Source organism: Rhincodon typus, chromosome 31 (assembly GCF_021869965.1).
Source record: "Rhincodon typus isolate 14 chromosome 31, sRhiTyp1.1, whole genome shotgun sequence".
NCBI lineage: Eukaryota > Metazoa > Chordata > Chondrichthyes > Orectolobiformes > Rhincodontidae > Rhincodon > Rhincodon typus.
In genome coordinates, this window is record NC_063362.1 from 9,182,439 (window position 1) to 9,197,601 (window position 15,163).

At 40.5% G+C, this 15,163-nt stretch overlaps 1 protein-coding gene across 2 annotated transcripts in view; it reads left to right on the plus strand.

The window, feature by feature from the left end:
• agrn (agrin) overlaps positions 1 to 14,848 on the plus strand; it is a 503,633-nt gene extending 488,785 nt beyond the window's left edge. For both annotated transcript variants that reach the window (XM_048614989.1, XM_048614990.1), the window contains 3 exons: positions 7,649 to 7,873; positions 8,300 to 8,403; positions 11,912 to 14,848. In XM_048614989.1, coding sequence (XP_048470946.1) covers positions 7,649 to 7,873; positions 8,300 to 8,403; positions 11,912 to 12,069 — 487 coding nt within the window. In that variant the 3' untranslated portion in view covers positions 12,070 to 14,848. The remainder of the gene's footprint in view (positions 1 to 7,648; positions 7,874 to 8,299; positions 8,404 to 11,911) is intronic.
• Positions 14,849 to 15,163: the final 315 nt, after the last annotated feature.

The following is a 15,163-nucleotide window of genomic DNA, read 5'->3' on the forward strand; positions in this document are numbered from 1 at the left end:
CTACAAGGGGTACCAACATCTCAGAATCAAACCCTGTCCATTTTCCACAGGATCTTGTATGTTGTTTAAAGTCACCTCTAAGCTTCAATAGATGCAGGCCCAACCTGTCCAAATTTTCTTCATAAGCTTCATCCCAGGATCAGTCAGGTGAGCTTTCCCTAAACAGATTCTGCCACAGTCATATTCTTTCCCAATTAATTGTATAGTGCCAGAGGAGAACAGGGCTGATTTCTTATTAAGGAGAACAACTGACTGGCATGGTGGCTCAGTGGTTATCGTTGCTGCCTGTCTGTGTGGAGTTTGCACCTTCTCCCTTTGGCTGTCTGGGTTTGCTCCGGTTTCCTCCTACAGTTGATATGTGTTACCTGAGGGTCACCACACCTCAGGAGGTTGAGAAGGTGGGACCTTTGTGGTAATCTCAGCCATGATGGGAACGTAACCCACGCTACTCACTAACTAGCCATCCAACCGAATGAGCTAATCCACCCCCTCCCACCTAAGGAGACCAAAATTTTATAGAGTTTATTTTGAACCGCCACAAGCTGTGTCATGAAGTGGTGCCACTGGAGGAAATAGCATTGTTGAGTGCTGCCAGAAGTGTGAGTAAAGGAGAAGGGCCCTCTCTCCCTGATACTGGCCTTTGCTCTGCTCCATCTAGAGCCCGTCCTCAGCCTCCCAAGCCCCTTATCAGATGAAGTCAAAGCTCATGGAACCGGTGCGCACACAGATGCTCTTTGTGACCTGTTCTGTCTCACCTTTCAGCTGAGGTCACTGACTCCCATCTAAACATGTGAGGCAGCCATATTGTTTTCGGTACAGTACAGTAGTCCAGCTGTGATCTCACCAATATACTTTATAACTGTAGCAAAACATCCTTGCTTTAATATTCCATACCCCTTGCAATAAACAGCAGCATGTTTTAGAACTTGTTCATTCTTACATTCTAAATTATTCCTTCATACATTTGAGAATGGTAGCTCAGTGCCAATTTATTAAGAGAATAAAAAATGGGTTTATCATAAAAATCGAATCTCTTAAGTTCACCACCTAATAATGGTAAATGTCCTACTCAGAAATATTTACCAGTTTCACTAGAATGCAATAATCAGCAGTTTCTTAGTAAATTATAGTTGTCCCTATGTCCAAAGAAAAGTTACTTTTAAGAATTTCCTCAAAAGTCTACAATCAGTCGAAATGCACAATGGTGATTTGTTGATCTTGGTGGAAGTTGGGTTTGGGAGTGGAGAAGCAACAACGCAAGCTTCCACTGTTTAACCTAACACCAAAGATTTTTGTTCCTAATTTATTCTTTTGTGGGATGTGGGTGTCACTGGCAAAGTCAGCATTTGTTGCCCATCTCTCATTGCACTTGAACAGAGTGGTTTGCACAGCTATCTCAGAGAGCACTTAAGAGTTAACCACATCTTTTGGATTAGGAATCAATCTCGGTCTGACCAGGCAAAGATGGCAGATTTAAAGGCACATTAGTAGGGGGTCTTGTGGCACAATGACAGTGTCCCTACCTCTGGGCAAGGACACCCAGGTTCAAGTCCCACCTGCTGCAGAGGTATGTAATAATATCTCTGAGCAGGTTGATTAGGAAAATGTAAGTTAAATAAAAGAAAAATTAAGACACATTACAGAGCCACTTTTTTTTAATGATGATCAATGATAGTTCCGCTGCTGCCATTACTGAGACCACCTTTCAATTCCATACATTTCTTTGTTATTTGAATTTAAATTCCACTAGTTGCTATGGTGAGATTTAAATCCGTGCCACTAGAGCATTAGCTTGAGCCTCTGGATAGTCCAATAACATTATTACTGCTCCACCATGTCTCTGGATTGCAGTAATTCTGTTTGCGATGCACTTAATTTGCCCTTGACATTCCCGGATCCTTTGTTAAGGGGTCGGTTAGCTCAGATGGCTGGACAGTTGATTTGCGATGCAGAGTAATACCAATAGCGTAGGTTCAGTTACTGCACCAGTGAGGTTACTACAAAGGGCTCTGTTTCTCGACCTCTCCCCTTGCCTGAGATGTAACGACCCTCAGGTTAAACCACTACCAGTCGTTTCTCTCCAATGAGAGAGCAGCCGTATGACCTGGTAAAATAATGTCGACTTTACCTTTCTGTGTAGGTTCATTTGATTTTGGGTGATTTGCACAGTAAATAGCAGCACATACCTAGTGCAGATTTTACGTCCATCCCTTCTTGTCAATCTCCAATTTTAAGCTTTCATTGATATTCGATGAGGATTGACTTTTAAACCAAGACGGTTTCCGGCAGTGCAGTAGCTTTTCATTGTTTCAGGTCCCATTCAGCATTTCCCAAACCTCCAACTTCCAATACTTGGAAGGACAAGGAAAGAAGATGCCATGGAAATGCCACCATCTGCGATCTAAATCACACACCATGCTGATCTGTGATGCTGATTTGGGTATTAGTTGCTTTTCCTTCAACATCACTGGGACAAAATCCTCAACAGCAATTCAAGCAGGCAGCTCACCACAACCTTTGCGAAGTAATTAGGAAGGGACAATAAACGCTGGCCCAGCCAGCGACACCCACATACCATGAGTGAATTAAAAAAAAAACCTCCCTACCTAAGAATATCGTGTAAGAGTGTACCTTTAGCTCAGGAGCTGCTTCAAATCAAGAAGGTGGCTCAACAGCCCCTTCTGAAAGGCAGTTAGGGAGAATCAGTAAATGGCATGGCCATATTCAGGAGAATTATTTTTTTCTAAAAATGAGTAATGCCTGATTGCCTACCTACACCTTCACATGAGATCATTATCAGCAATTCACGACTGAAATCCATGTAATAACATTTTGCTCTGAGCTATCTATCACCTTTTACAGACCAAATTAAATTTATACTGTACACAGTAACTGTTACTATCTATCTAGCCTGGGAGAGCTTGATGCCATCATTGAGTATAAAAATGAAGAGTGCTGCATTTCTGCGTCACACTCATCTTTCAACTTGAACAGCTGAAAAGACCAATCTCACTGCTACCCTAGGAGCTTTTAAGCAATTATGTATCACTTATGTGCTGTGTCAGTGACCTTCCACTAATTCTGCAAATCTCACTGTTACCCTCGGAACTTTTAAGCAATTATATATCATTTATGTGCTGTGTTAGTGACCTTCCACTAATTCTGCAAATCTGCTCAAATATATCATTAAATATTCATATGTATCAAAATGATGTATTGTGTTGCCTCCGAGAATGCATTCAAGAAGCAATTTTGATCACTCAGGATTTCATTTTTACTTGTCCTTCTCAAAACATATACATGTTGCAAAATATAAATGTTATTACTTATTTACCTGAAAGTGGTGTCGATTTTTTTTTGGATATGTATTTTAAATTCTTTGACTTCCGGCTAATTTTCTCCCAGTTGGTCCCATATTGTAAAGGATAGTTTACAAATTCTTTGTGTCTTAGCTTAAGCAGCCACTAGACCATTTGACATTTGGGAAGATCACGTGACTATCTTGACACTGTCTTTGCTTAATGTCCACTTTCCAACTGGTTTCAATCAAAAGTGATCCACGAGCAGCAACGATTTCTGTTTTAAATCCCCTTAACCCTACTGTCAGCCATGTCAGATCAACTTGCTCAGTAATGAGCAATTACAGTAGACAATTTTGTAGTCAATTTTCTTTTTTTCTGTCTATCTATTTCTATTGTTATATAGAGGTCAGAAAATTGGTAACTCAGGATATCAATCTGGGCTGGGGTCTTGAGTGATAATTCAACTTCTTTAAGAGATTCTTGTGGCCTTTACTTTAAAGGTACAAAAAAAGTTCCTTTCCCTCTCTCGGCTGTCCTGTTTCCCCTCAGGATTTGCTTGTTTTTATTTTCACCTTTTGCAGCTGTGAGTAGCCTAATCCCACACATCTGTGAATGTCTACTGTGAGCACTGCATCATTGGAATACAGGTGCACCCTGTATCCAAACAGCTGTGCACCATGTTACTGTTCCAACACTTTACTGCCATTTTGTTTTAAACTTTACAATTGATGACTGTATCAATACTTCCTGATTTTTACTTTTGGAATGCCAAATTAAGAGCACGTTCCACCTCAAGTGTACTAACTGAAGAGACAAGTTCCACTGTTCATTTTGTTTTGGTGTTTTCAGATTTTTAATTTAGATTTTACATGTATTGGTTAATTTAGGCTTTTTACAGATTGTGCTGTCTAGCTTTCCCTTAATGATTCAGCAATTAAACGATCTTCACTGCTATTTACTGCATGCATGCATTTTTCTTTCTGCCCCCTAAGTCCTGAATTCATGGACTATCCTTCAGATCAAAGGTGAGTCTTCACCGTGCTTACATTCACTGCTTCTGTCTGTGGCTGTCCTCCTGTGTGTGGTGGCTTTCATCATGATGTCTTGGGTCCAATTATAAAGAAAGTGAGAGCTACATTGACCTTGTTACACAATTGGATTTTCCAGCTCATTTGATTCAGACGCAACTATCTATACCATTGAGTGAATTCATGAAGATAGTCATACAATTGCACCGGGTTATAAATCTGTTACATTGCTAAAACAAATGATCAAGATTTGCACAATTAAATGCTTTGCTAACGTTACAACAGTAGTTACACTTAAAAAGCTCACAGTGACTAGGAAGTGGTAGGGATGTTGCAGGGAGGAAAATGGCATCAGCTAAATGCAAGTTTGTTTGATCACTGTGAACGAACTCCTCTTCTTCCTTCTCACAGCCCCCACTCTCAAAATACCTCCGCTAAGGAAAAAGAAAGCTGCATTTACGATATGTATTTGTCAAAATTGGTTTAAAGCCTTTACCATTCAAGATTCTATATATAAATTATTAAAGTTATTGTTTGTTTGAGATAATGCCTCAAAGTACTGAACTTCACAAACTGAAATGGCTACAAGGTTGTGGTGCACTTTATAATTAGTATGTACAGCTCTAATGAAGGTCATTCAGCTCGGCCAATTTGTTCCTGATCCCCTTTTATGTTTTCCTTGAAATATTTGTATGTGTTTCTGTTTAATCACGATTACATATTCTGCTTCCTCCACTATTTCTGGTAGAATATTATATGTCATTAATTACGCTTTTGCTGTCTTTTCTTTTCTATCTCCTGTCTCATTATTTTGTTCTTTATTAGAAACATGGGTGTATATGGTGTTAGAATAGACTTTTTACATCACCTTGACCATCCCCACAATTCATGAACAGAAAGCACAGTTCCCCACCTTCATGTCTCAATTGATTTCCTCACCTGTCTAATCCCCTCTCAACCTGCTAATATCAGCCTTAATTGTCATTCCAACTAAACACTTGGCTGCCTTTCTTATTATCTTCATTTTATACATTCTGCAGTCTACACTATGTTAGCCATTTTCACTCTTCCCTCACATAATTTTTACAATTTCAATTATCTCTCTTTGACCTCCCTGTTCCCACTTGTCATTTAATAGTTTGGAACAACTTTATTTTTTAAAAAAACGATTTCATTGGATAAAAGCCAATCTTTAGGGCTGATTTTATCATGTCCTGTCAAGTACCAGCATGTAGCCTGATGCCATCTAGATGAGTAAACTTCCCCAAATAGTCAAAGAGGCTGCACATCTCCCTGGCCTGTTGATCCTATAGCATGCTGTAGCTTTCAGTAGATATACTACTTAATTGCTTTTGCCTTTCACTGACAGTACAGTTCTAAACTGTGAACCTTATGAACCTTGAAATCAGACTACCAGGATTCCTGTATAAATACTTCTTTGGTGTAGATTTGAATCTATCATATTTAAACCTATGTCAAGTTCCTTTATTTATAGCTCTGTCGGGCTGTACAGCAATTTGCTCTCAGTTTCTTTAACCTAAAGGCCTTCTGATGTTGTGTTTGATGCTGGTTGGTCTTTTAATGTTATTTATCTCTGGATGTTGTGTCTGTGGCACTGCAAATATCCAATGTGGTCTATTAATCCTCTTAAGTTCACTAGCCAGATTTTCTGATCAATACCAGCTCAAACTCAGACAGTATTCACATGGGTAGGAACGGAAAATGAGCGGAAGCCCTATTTTCACAGAAATCTGCTCATTTCTCACCCCAATGCATTTTCTAGTGGGTGAAACCAACAGCAGAGAAAGATTCCAGTTCAAAAAGATAGACATTTTATTGAATTATTTTGGGTTTGTAAGGCATGACATTTCCTGCCATTCTAGTGTGCAGGATATGAAACACTTTACGCAGGTATCCAGGATTGCTAGTCAGCAATAAGACTGGGGAAAATACACTGTTAAGTTATGGAAAGCCTATTTTCTTCATTTATCTAGGCAGTTACATTATCACAATACTTTGTGCCAAAGTAAATAATTTGTCACTCCTCATCCTGTTACTGACACCAGTGGGTTTTCCTACTGGGAATTACCCTGTCTGGCATGCTTAAAAAAAGAGAGAGACTTGTGAAGTAAAAACTGGAAGTGCTTGGAGGATTTAGCAGGTCTGGCAGCAACTGTAGAGATTGAAACAAAGTTAACATTTCCAGTCCAATATGACTTCTTCAGAACTTATGGAGATCTGGTTGAATGTGAGATTGTACCTCAGTTTGATGGGCAATGATGCTACTGAGGATAGAGAAACTGTGCCAGCAAATCCACTGGCATTGTAACAAGATGTGAATGCCTGCCTAACAATAATATGATGCTTCTCAAGCACAATACTAGATTTTCAGTGGCGCTGCATCAAAGATGGCTTAACTGGATGATCAGTATTTGATGTATGGCCTCATTAAGTACACCTACCAATATGTCACCAAATGTTCTCTGGAACTGCATCTGACATTGGAATGGGGAGCATTTTTCTAAGATCTGGCTCAGCAGCGAGGCAAAAGGAGAGTTTGCGCTATTTGTTGCAAGGATAGCTGAAGCTACCATGAAGCATATGGCTGGCAGATTCAGTGATGATAATAATTAGCTGTGTCCTGAACTATGGCGCAACATCCTTACAGGCATTGTACAGAGGCCCAGAGGATCACCATACTCACAGCTGCCTCATGCAGTGCTACCTCCCACTTTGTTAGCCACCATGTGGTTGGTGATGAGACTACTTTTGTCAGTTGTTGCAGACTTATGCTTCATTTCCTGTTGTTTTTGTCAGTATCCTCTGAATCCTGTGCGTCTCCAACTGTGGCAAAGGCTTCGAAAGAGTTTTGAGGTTCTTTGAAGATATTCAGAAAGCTGTCACACTTGTTGCGACAGCTTCCTTTAATTGCACCATTTCTTTAGATTATACTCATATGCAATGTTCTGCTCCTACCACTGGTACATATTCAAATCTGTGCTTCAAAATATTCAAATGAGCTGCACACAGCAAATTAAGTTCAATTATCCAACTTCCTTGAATCTGGCTTTAACCTATCTATTTATTTCTACTAGACAAAATCCAAAAGCCACAAATCTAGGTCACTGGGTACATGAAAAAGACCTCTTTGCCCTTTTTAATGTAAATTAAGAATTGGTCATTTATAATAAGTCAAAGTGACAGAGGAGTTAGTGGACCCTGAAGGTGATACTTTGTAGTGAATGTTTACCACTGGCACTGCATTAAGATTTGAATCTCTGAACCTGTTCTTAAAAGGACTTTTGTTTCTGTGTTTAGTGAAAAAGCGATACAAATTAATTACTTTGAACTGAGCATCAAAACCGAAGCAACGCAAGGACTGATTCTGTGGAGTGGGAAAATTGCTGAGAGATCTGATTACATTGCACTGGCTGTGGTAGATGGATACGTGCAGATGACCTACGACTTGGGATCTAAGCCAGTCACACTCAGGTCTACAATTCCAGTCAACACAAATCAGTGGATTAGGATTAAAGCTAACAGGTAAATATAACATGTATACTGCCTTTGATTTCACTCGTTACTAATTGTGGTTTGTGGAAAGTTGATATGAGAATGTGAGTACAGACAATTGTTTAGAAATTTCTATTTGTTATCCTAGTTGTTAAATGTGTGAAGTACCCAGATGACATATCTTTTTTTCATTATTTTAGCAAAGATATTAAGACATTTGCAAGTAGCATTAATAATTCTAACATGAATGTGATAAGTGTTCTTCCCTGATATCATAAATTCTAATTTCCAACTTCATATAACCAAGGTCTAAGACTTATAATTTCCAGTGAGATGGTCAGATTTTGCCTTTTGCAAGTTTATATTGTTGGCATCAGTAGTCTATCGTGAAGAGTTTTCAGTATTATTTCAGTTTCTAAAATCAGTGCCCTTCTCTTTGCTCTGGTTACCCAACAGGATACACAGACATGGGACTCTCCAGGTGGGAAATGAAGCCCCTGTCACTGGGTTATCTCCTATCGGTGCCACACAGTTGGATACCGATGGTGCACTCTGGCTTGGTAAGTTGGAACGATCATGAGCGGTGCTCACAATTCCAGTACAAACATTCAGCATATTTGGATGGCCAGGTGTGTAGCCTCAATCACATGAATCACCTTGAAGCCAGCCTATACCAACCTCTTCCTGTCACAACTGCTAACTTGAGGATTAGGATCTGAACCAATGACCTTATGGCCTATCTGATTCAGCTATTCAAGAAGTAAACTCACCAAGTCAACAGGGGATGTCAGACTAATGTTCTTGGAACAGAGCTAATTCCTGTTTTTAATGATCCTAGTTCAAAAGGCAAAGCAAAGGCTTTTGTTTTCAAATCACCAGCGAACATTTAGGGCAGATTTTTATAGGGCCACGAGTGACGCGGGAGCATTATGAGAGAAGTCAGATGAGGCCTTTCTTCATGTCAGGATCAAATTGTTGAATTTTTATACAGAGTTTAGGACGTCAAGGCAAGTTTCTCATCAGGAAGCGGTGAGATGCCTGTTCATGGGGAATATAGCTCCTTGGCAGCTTCATTAACAATGAATCTCACCTCATTAATCAGCAGTTTCCTATCCTATCAGCCAGCATGAGAAAATGAGACATTGATAACTCCTAATGTGAAAGTCAGAGCGAGTACATGGTAATTTCAGCTCACCGCTTGCACCTCTAGGCCACGATCTGTGACACCTGACAACAATGTCTCGGGTCAGCTGTATGGACACAAGCTGCACACACGGTGTTTCCATGGACACTGACATCTGAAATCCACCAAGCTGTCAGAACCCTCATGGCACCACTTTAAAGGTGCACTTTGGGAAGCACCGATAACTGGCATTGCAATGCCGCTGCCCAGGCAATCACAGAATTGTCATGGCCATCATTATGGCCAGAAGGAGGCCATTCAGCTCACGCTGCCTGCGCTGGCTGTTCAGATGAACGTCGTGATCTAATGACAGTGACAGACATCCACCTCACAAGCTGGACCAGGCTACACCTCAGGGCTGCTCACTTGCTCTCTTGGCGCTCATTCGCTTAGTGTCTGCCAGCATCCCTGCCTTTCTGTGCCATGCCTTGCCTTTTAGTGTGTTGGCACTTCAGCTGGAGGGTAAAGGCTGACGGTGCTACCATCTTGACATGTCATTTAGTGCACACAGGGCCATGTTGCTTGACGTGTTTGTGAGTACTGATCAGTCTGGTCAGGCGGACGGACATATTCCTCTGTGACATGTCAACCTAAGACCCGACAGAATGAACCAGCTACCTGCACAGCAAACACGCTGAATGTCTATTCAACCAAATGGCCACGTCATAAACTATGTGGGGTTTAGTTCACCACCACGTCAAGGGATCTTAGTACTGTCAGTCAGGGGCGGAGTCCAAACGTAGCCCAGGAGCTTGGTCACTGCTGGTCGTCCTTGGTCAGGGGATAGGCTACAGCCTGAAGAATGGCCTGTGGTCAGTTGGGAATTGCATGTCATCAGTCAGGAGCTGCAGGGACAGCAGTCAGAGGTTTGGGTCTGGTCAGTTCCTATCAGAGGTTGTCTGTCAAATTCAGTCAGGAGGGCTAGACAGCGGTCAGTCTTAGGCTGCATACGTTGAGCAGTGGAGCGGAAGGCTGAGCAGTCGAGGGAGATGGTGGGAAGCTCAGTGACAATGGGGCATTCAAAGCTGGGAGAGAAAGGCAGAAGCATGTGCTGGGTGGGGTTGGGGAAGGCGACAGGTGGCAGGTGTAAAGTCGAGGCATAAATGGGATACACTGGGAAGGCGCAGACATTGACGAGAGTTGGGTGTTACTAGCAGTGACCACTACCATGTTAATGCTCATTTGAGTGTCAGGTGCTTTACATGACTGGTTACTGGGGAACGAGGACTACCCACTGCACCATTATGCAACCTCTGACTTAAGCAAAGTGCAGATGCCATGCTGTCCATGCTTCGACCAGAGCGATGATGGAGCAGGCATTGGGTCTGCTGAGGCACAGTTCCACTGCTTGAATCAGTCTGGGACAGGGGATGGGGAGTGGGGTTGGGGGAGGTCTGCAAAAATAACTTGGACCAAATGCACCCTATCGTCATAGTGTGCTGCCCTCTACAGAGCAGGCAATGACGAGGTGGACCCTGGAGCAGGCAATGACACAATGTGCTGTATGCTGAGGAATATGGAGAATGGGTGCAGTCTTCTTCTGAGGAGGAGGAAGATAAGGACGTTGAGGAAGAAGAAGCTGTCCTTGTGCATGACAGAGCTGCAACAGATGGTACAAGCCAAACAGGACCTGACTGACACCCAGCCCCAGTAGTTGACAGTTGGGCGCAGCAGGAAACTGTGGACTGTAGAATCGTTGTTGGTCATCGTGCATTTGGTTTGAGTTGTGGAGGTGAACTGCAGGCTGAATTTGTTTTGTTTGTGTTTGCTTTTGCTGACGAAATAAAAACTCGCTTTGGAATTGCCTGAATGTTTGTATGTGATGGCCCACACATAATAATAAGATGCTGGTCTGTAGTGGGCAGTGGGGACACGGTAGAAACGACAGCGGTAGGATGGGATGTGGCTAAAAACAGGTACATTGTGTGACCTGGTGTTTAAACAGTGACAAGGTCAAGAAAGTGGAACTGTATCTGTCCAGGAAGTGTCAGCCATGCCTGCTGTGTGCGTGGGGGGCTGCTGCACCATTACATTGCCAGTTAAGGGCTTTTCTGGAATGTCAATGCCAAAGCTTCACCAGATTTTTGGCTGGAGTTTAAGATGGCGTGGGTGCCAGGGATGCAGATCAGTGTATTCCAGGATGTCTAGTGACTGGTGAGTTCTTTTGACTATAGCGAATGGGGAATTGGGCTAACATTGCATGAGAGGGGCACCATGGGAGCACTGTAGGTAGTTAATGAGATGAATTTGAGATGATATGAGAAGAATTCTCAATAGACCTTATGAAGAGAAATGCTTTTGTGAAACTTGACAAAATTGTTGCTTGGCCAAAATATAGTAAGATTCAGCCCTTCATGCTCTACTAGGAAGAGAAAGCATGTAAAAATATATAGGGAGTGTCTTAGAATTTCTCTTTGAAATTAGTCCATGTATACATTTATTAATATCTTCTATGCTGGTGACTCAGATTTCCTTTCTTAATTGCTGCATGAAGTTTCCTGTACAAAGAATTGACATGGGTTGAAGATGTGCCAGTTTCAAAGTGCAATTGACAATTACTGTTGTAAATGTACTGAACAAACAATTTCCTATGGCTTCCAAAGTAAATGCATTTTTTAAAACGTGCAGTCTTCAGGCATCCTGAGCTAAGCATAACCCATTTTAACGCACTAGCTGTATTATACATTAATCAGAATTCAACTAAATTGATCTGTGTCATTAGTAACATGGGTCCTTAGGCCTGTATTACAATATGCCCATTAATTCAGTGGGTTCTGCCGTCAGCAAAAGTGCTTGGAATGGCAATATATACCACATAAAGCTTTTAGTTTCATAGAGCGTGATGTGCACAAATCTCACCGACAATTGTCCTCCTTTTTTTCCAGGTGGAATTGAGAAGCTAGCACTTGGAAGTAGATTGCCAAAGGCCTACAGCACTGGTTTCATAGGCTGCATAAAGGATGTAATCATCGATCGTCAGGAACTTCAACTAGTAGAAGACGCCTTGAACAATCCCACAATATTACACTGTCCAGCCAAATAATGAACAGGCCATGCCTATTGCTGTAATTATTTTCTATTTTTGTATACTTTTATTGCTTTTTATATTGAAAATGTTTTGTTGCAGTATATCAAGCTGATCTCACAAGCGAACCAAACGATCTAAACGTCCTAGGCTACAACTACACTGTACACAGTTAATTCGGTCATACTTGAACCTGTGAAATTTGGTGCTGGTGGTACCTACTGCCTTCTTTGAATCATTCTGCTTTACAATCTAAGAACTTGTGGTTAGGCTCTTCTTATTTAAGGCAACTAGAAGAGTTAAATGCTGCAGTGTTTGCTATTTGCAACCTGAATCTGGCTAATGTATTTACTCAGATTTGACCCTTTACATCAAATTGTGAGACACAATAAGGATCTACTCTCTTTGTTTCTCTGCTTTTAATAATTTGTGTTGTTTATATTTAATTATGGACTTCTTCAAGGATTAAGTATATTGCAAGACTGAACTAGCCAACACATGTTGTTTTGGGAAAATGCTATATCCCACTTATAGAAGATATGAAGTTATCAGACAAAATCATGTACAGCTAGATGCGAAGAGATATCTTTGCTTGTCTCTTTTTAAAAATAAATCCACTTTCAATATTCCCATGTCAAGGCAGCACACTTTCAAATTGTTCTGGACTTTTTTAGATGATCATAAATCATTTTAAGTTTTAAAAACCTGTACTTCAGCTCACAATCTCATAAATGCAGTTGCTTTTCAGTCATCAAAATTAAGACATTTTGGTTTGCAATCAAGAGGAAATAAATATATGCTTTTGATTATTTTGTAGTTTCTGAAAGAAAACAAAACATCATTTAGATAAACCTACTAATTTAATATTTCTCAACAATTAAATGTTTTCATTATTAGGAGGAGCTTGCTCCTTTCTCTCCGTCAAGAGAAAAGCTTTTCTCCCCAAACATGCAGTGTTCATTCACTCTGCATAAGAGATAACCCATGATTCTGTGCTGAGATCCTACAGACTGAGGGAATCTTTACTGCGTTTCGTTAACCAGCAGTTGAAACTCAATATGGAATCGAGCTGATATAATTTCCTGAATTTGGTTTTCCATTTGTCTATATTTTTGTATGTAAAGACTCAAACTGTGTAGGTGTTACACTTTACCACATGCAGAAATAATCTCCCGCTTTTGTTGCCCACTGTGTATAGTGTATGTACTATGGACCAATATGTAACAAATACCTTTCACTTAATACTTGTGAGATTGCATGTGGCCTGCTGGTCTTGGACTGGGAAAAATATGCCTACATTTTAAATTTAATGGAGAAAGACTGATGTCCAGTTGGAGATCACATTTAAAAAAAAAAGAACCCAAGAGCTTTGTACTACATGTGGCATGCTACTGAGCCGGTCCCATAATATAATTTTCTCCTTAGCTGCTGCTTGCTGTAATGTGCTCCACCTGCAGACGTGACCAATGGAAAGTACATGGGCACAGGTGGGAAGTTTACTACTGTAAATCTGTGCCCAGTAGCTAAATTAAAATTACAATGGGCTGTTGGAAAAGGTTTGTGGAAAATGAGCTTCGCTTTCATGAACTATGAAATATGCCAAGGATTTCGCAAGTGGCATGAGTGGCCATAAATGTGTCTAGACTGCTGTAAGATTTGGTCTCTGCAATGTGCATTGATTCAGATTGTGATATTTTGTCATCGGCATTATTCAGTGGTGTCAATTTTTATTTCTGGCCCTATCATATGACATTTTTTTAAAAAAATCTGTAGAAGGTTTTTTTTTAACTCAGCCTTAACAACTAATGTGTATTCACAGAATTTCTTTATATTCTATAACATTCAAATACATATCATTGTGTAATCCTGTGAGGGGATAGCCGAAAAGAACACAATTAGGAATAGAAAGGGGCACTGTATCATCGGAAATTGGAATGTGACAACCACCAAAGCAAAATCATTGCAAGGTGGAAGAACAGAGGTGACTGCAACAGAGAGAATGAGGAATGCCTTTCTGACATTTACAAGGGCGGTGCTGCTGTTAGTGTGCTGTTTTATTATTCTGTGAAAGGCAACTAGATCACATGCAAAGAAAATGCGTCCTTGCTGTCACTGTGTGATATTGTCATCTTTTAGGCCAGTATTTAGAGTTTGTAGATGTCAAGGTTTTGGTCATTTCTAATGTCACAATTTTTTTTTAATGTAATCTCTGGCCCTTTGCAACGACTAGTGAGGAATGCAGTCTGTTGTCTGATGTCCTTATAATGCTTACCTCATTGTTGTTGCCCACTGCAGGCGAGCAGACAACTTTGGAATGCTGGTCACTGGGTTTGAGGAGGTCAATTAAATGAGCTTGTGTGTGTCTTTTTTCAACAAGGGAATCGGAGAAATAAAACATGAGCAGAAACATTCCAAAATGCTGTGTCTTGACTTCAGAAATGTTTGTGAGGAAGTGGGGCTTTAGAAATGCCTTAAATGCCAAGTTCACCAATCTCCTGGTGAGCCTCACCACGCACACCTTGTGTTGTGCACTTATTTTTATTTGATGTTTTACTGCTGGTGTTTTAACTCTAGTGTAAAAATATTCAAGCCCTTTTTTTTAAGAAAAGAGAAATGCTGGTTTTATTTATGTGTTTCCATACAGTGTTTTTTCAGGTACATGACCATTGTAAACTGCTGTAATTAATCTGTAAGGACAGTGCACAGTATATGATCAGCATGATGTAACCATTACTAACTTTATTACTCGTGTCTTTTGTCCAATCATCATGAAATAAAGTGTAAAACTTCCAAATAATTTTAATTTCTCTTTTTCCTGTTAATGTTGAAAGTGATCTTTAATGATTTATTAAATGCATGTTGTTGGCGTTGACGAAATTTCTGATCCTCTCCCAATGGAATTGCCTCCAAACACCAAAACACTGCAGTTGCAGGAAATCTAAAATAAAAAGAAACAAAGTGCTGGATATACTCAAAAGGTCAGGCGTTATCTGTGGAATGAGAAATGGAGTTGGTAATTAATTTGGCCCAAATTGTTGGCCATTTCACCTTAAGATGCTGATTGTTTATAGATTTATGATGGTCTGACAAACTATACAGTAGCAGCGATTCA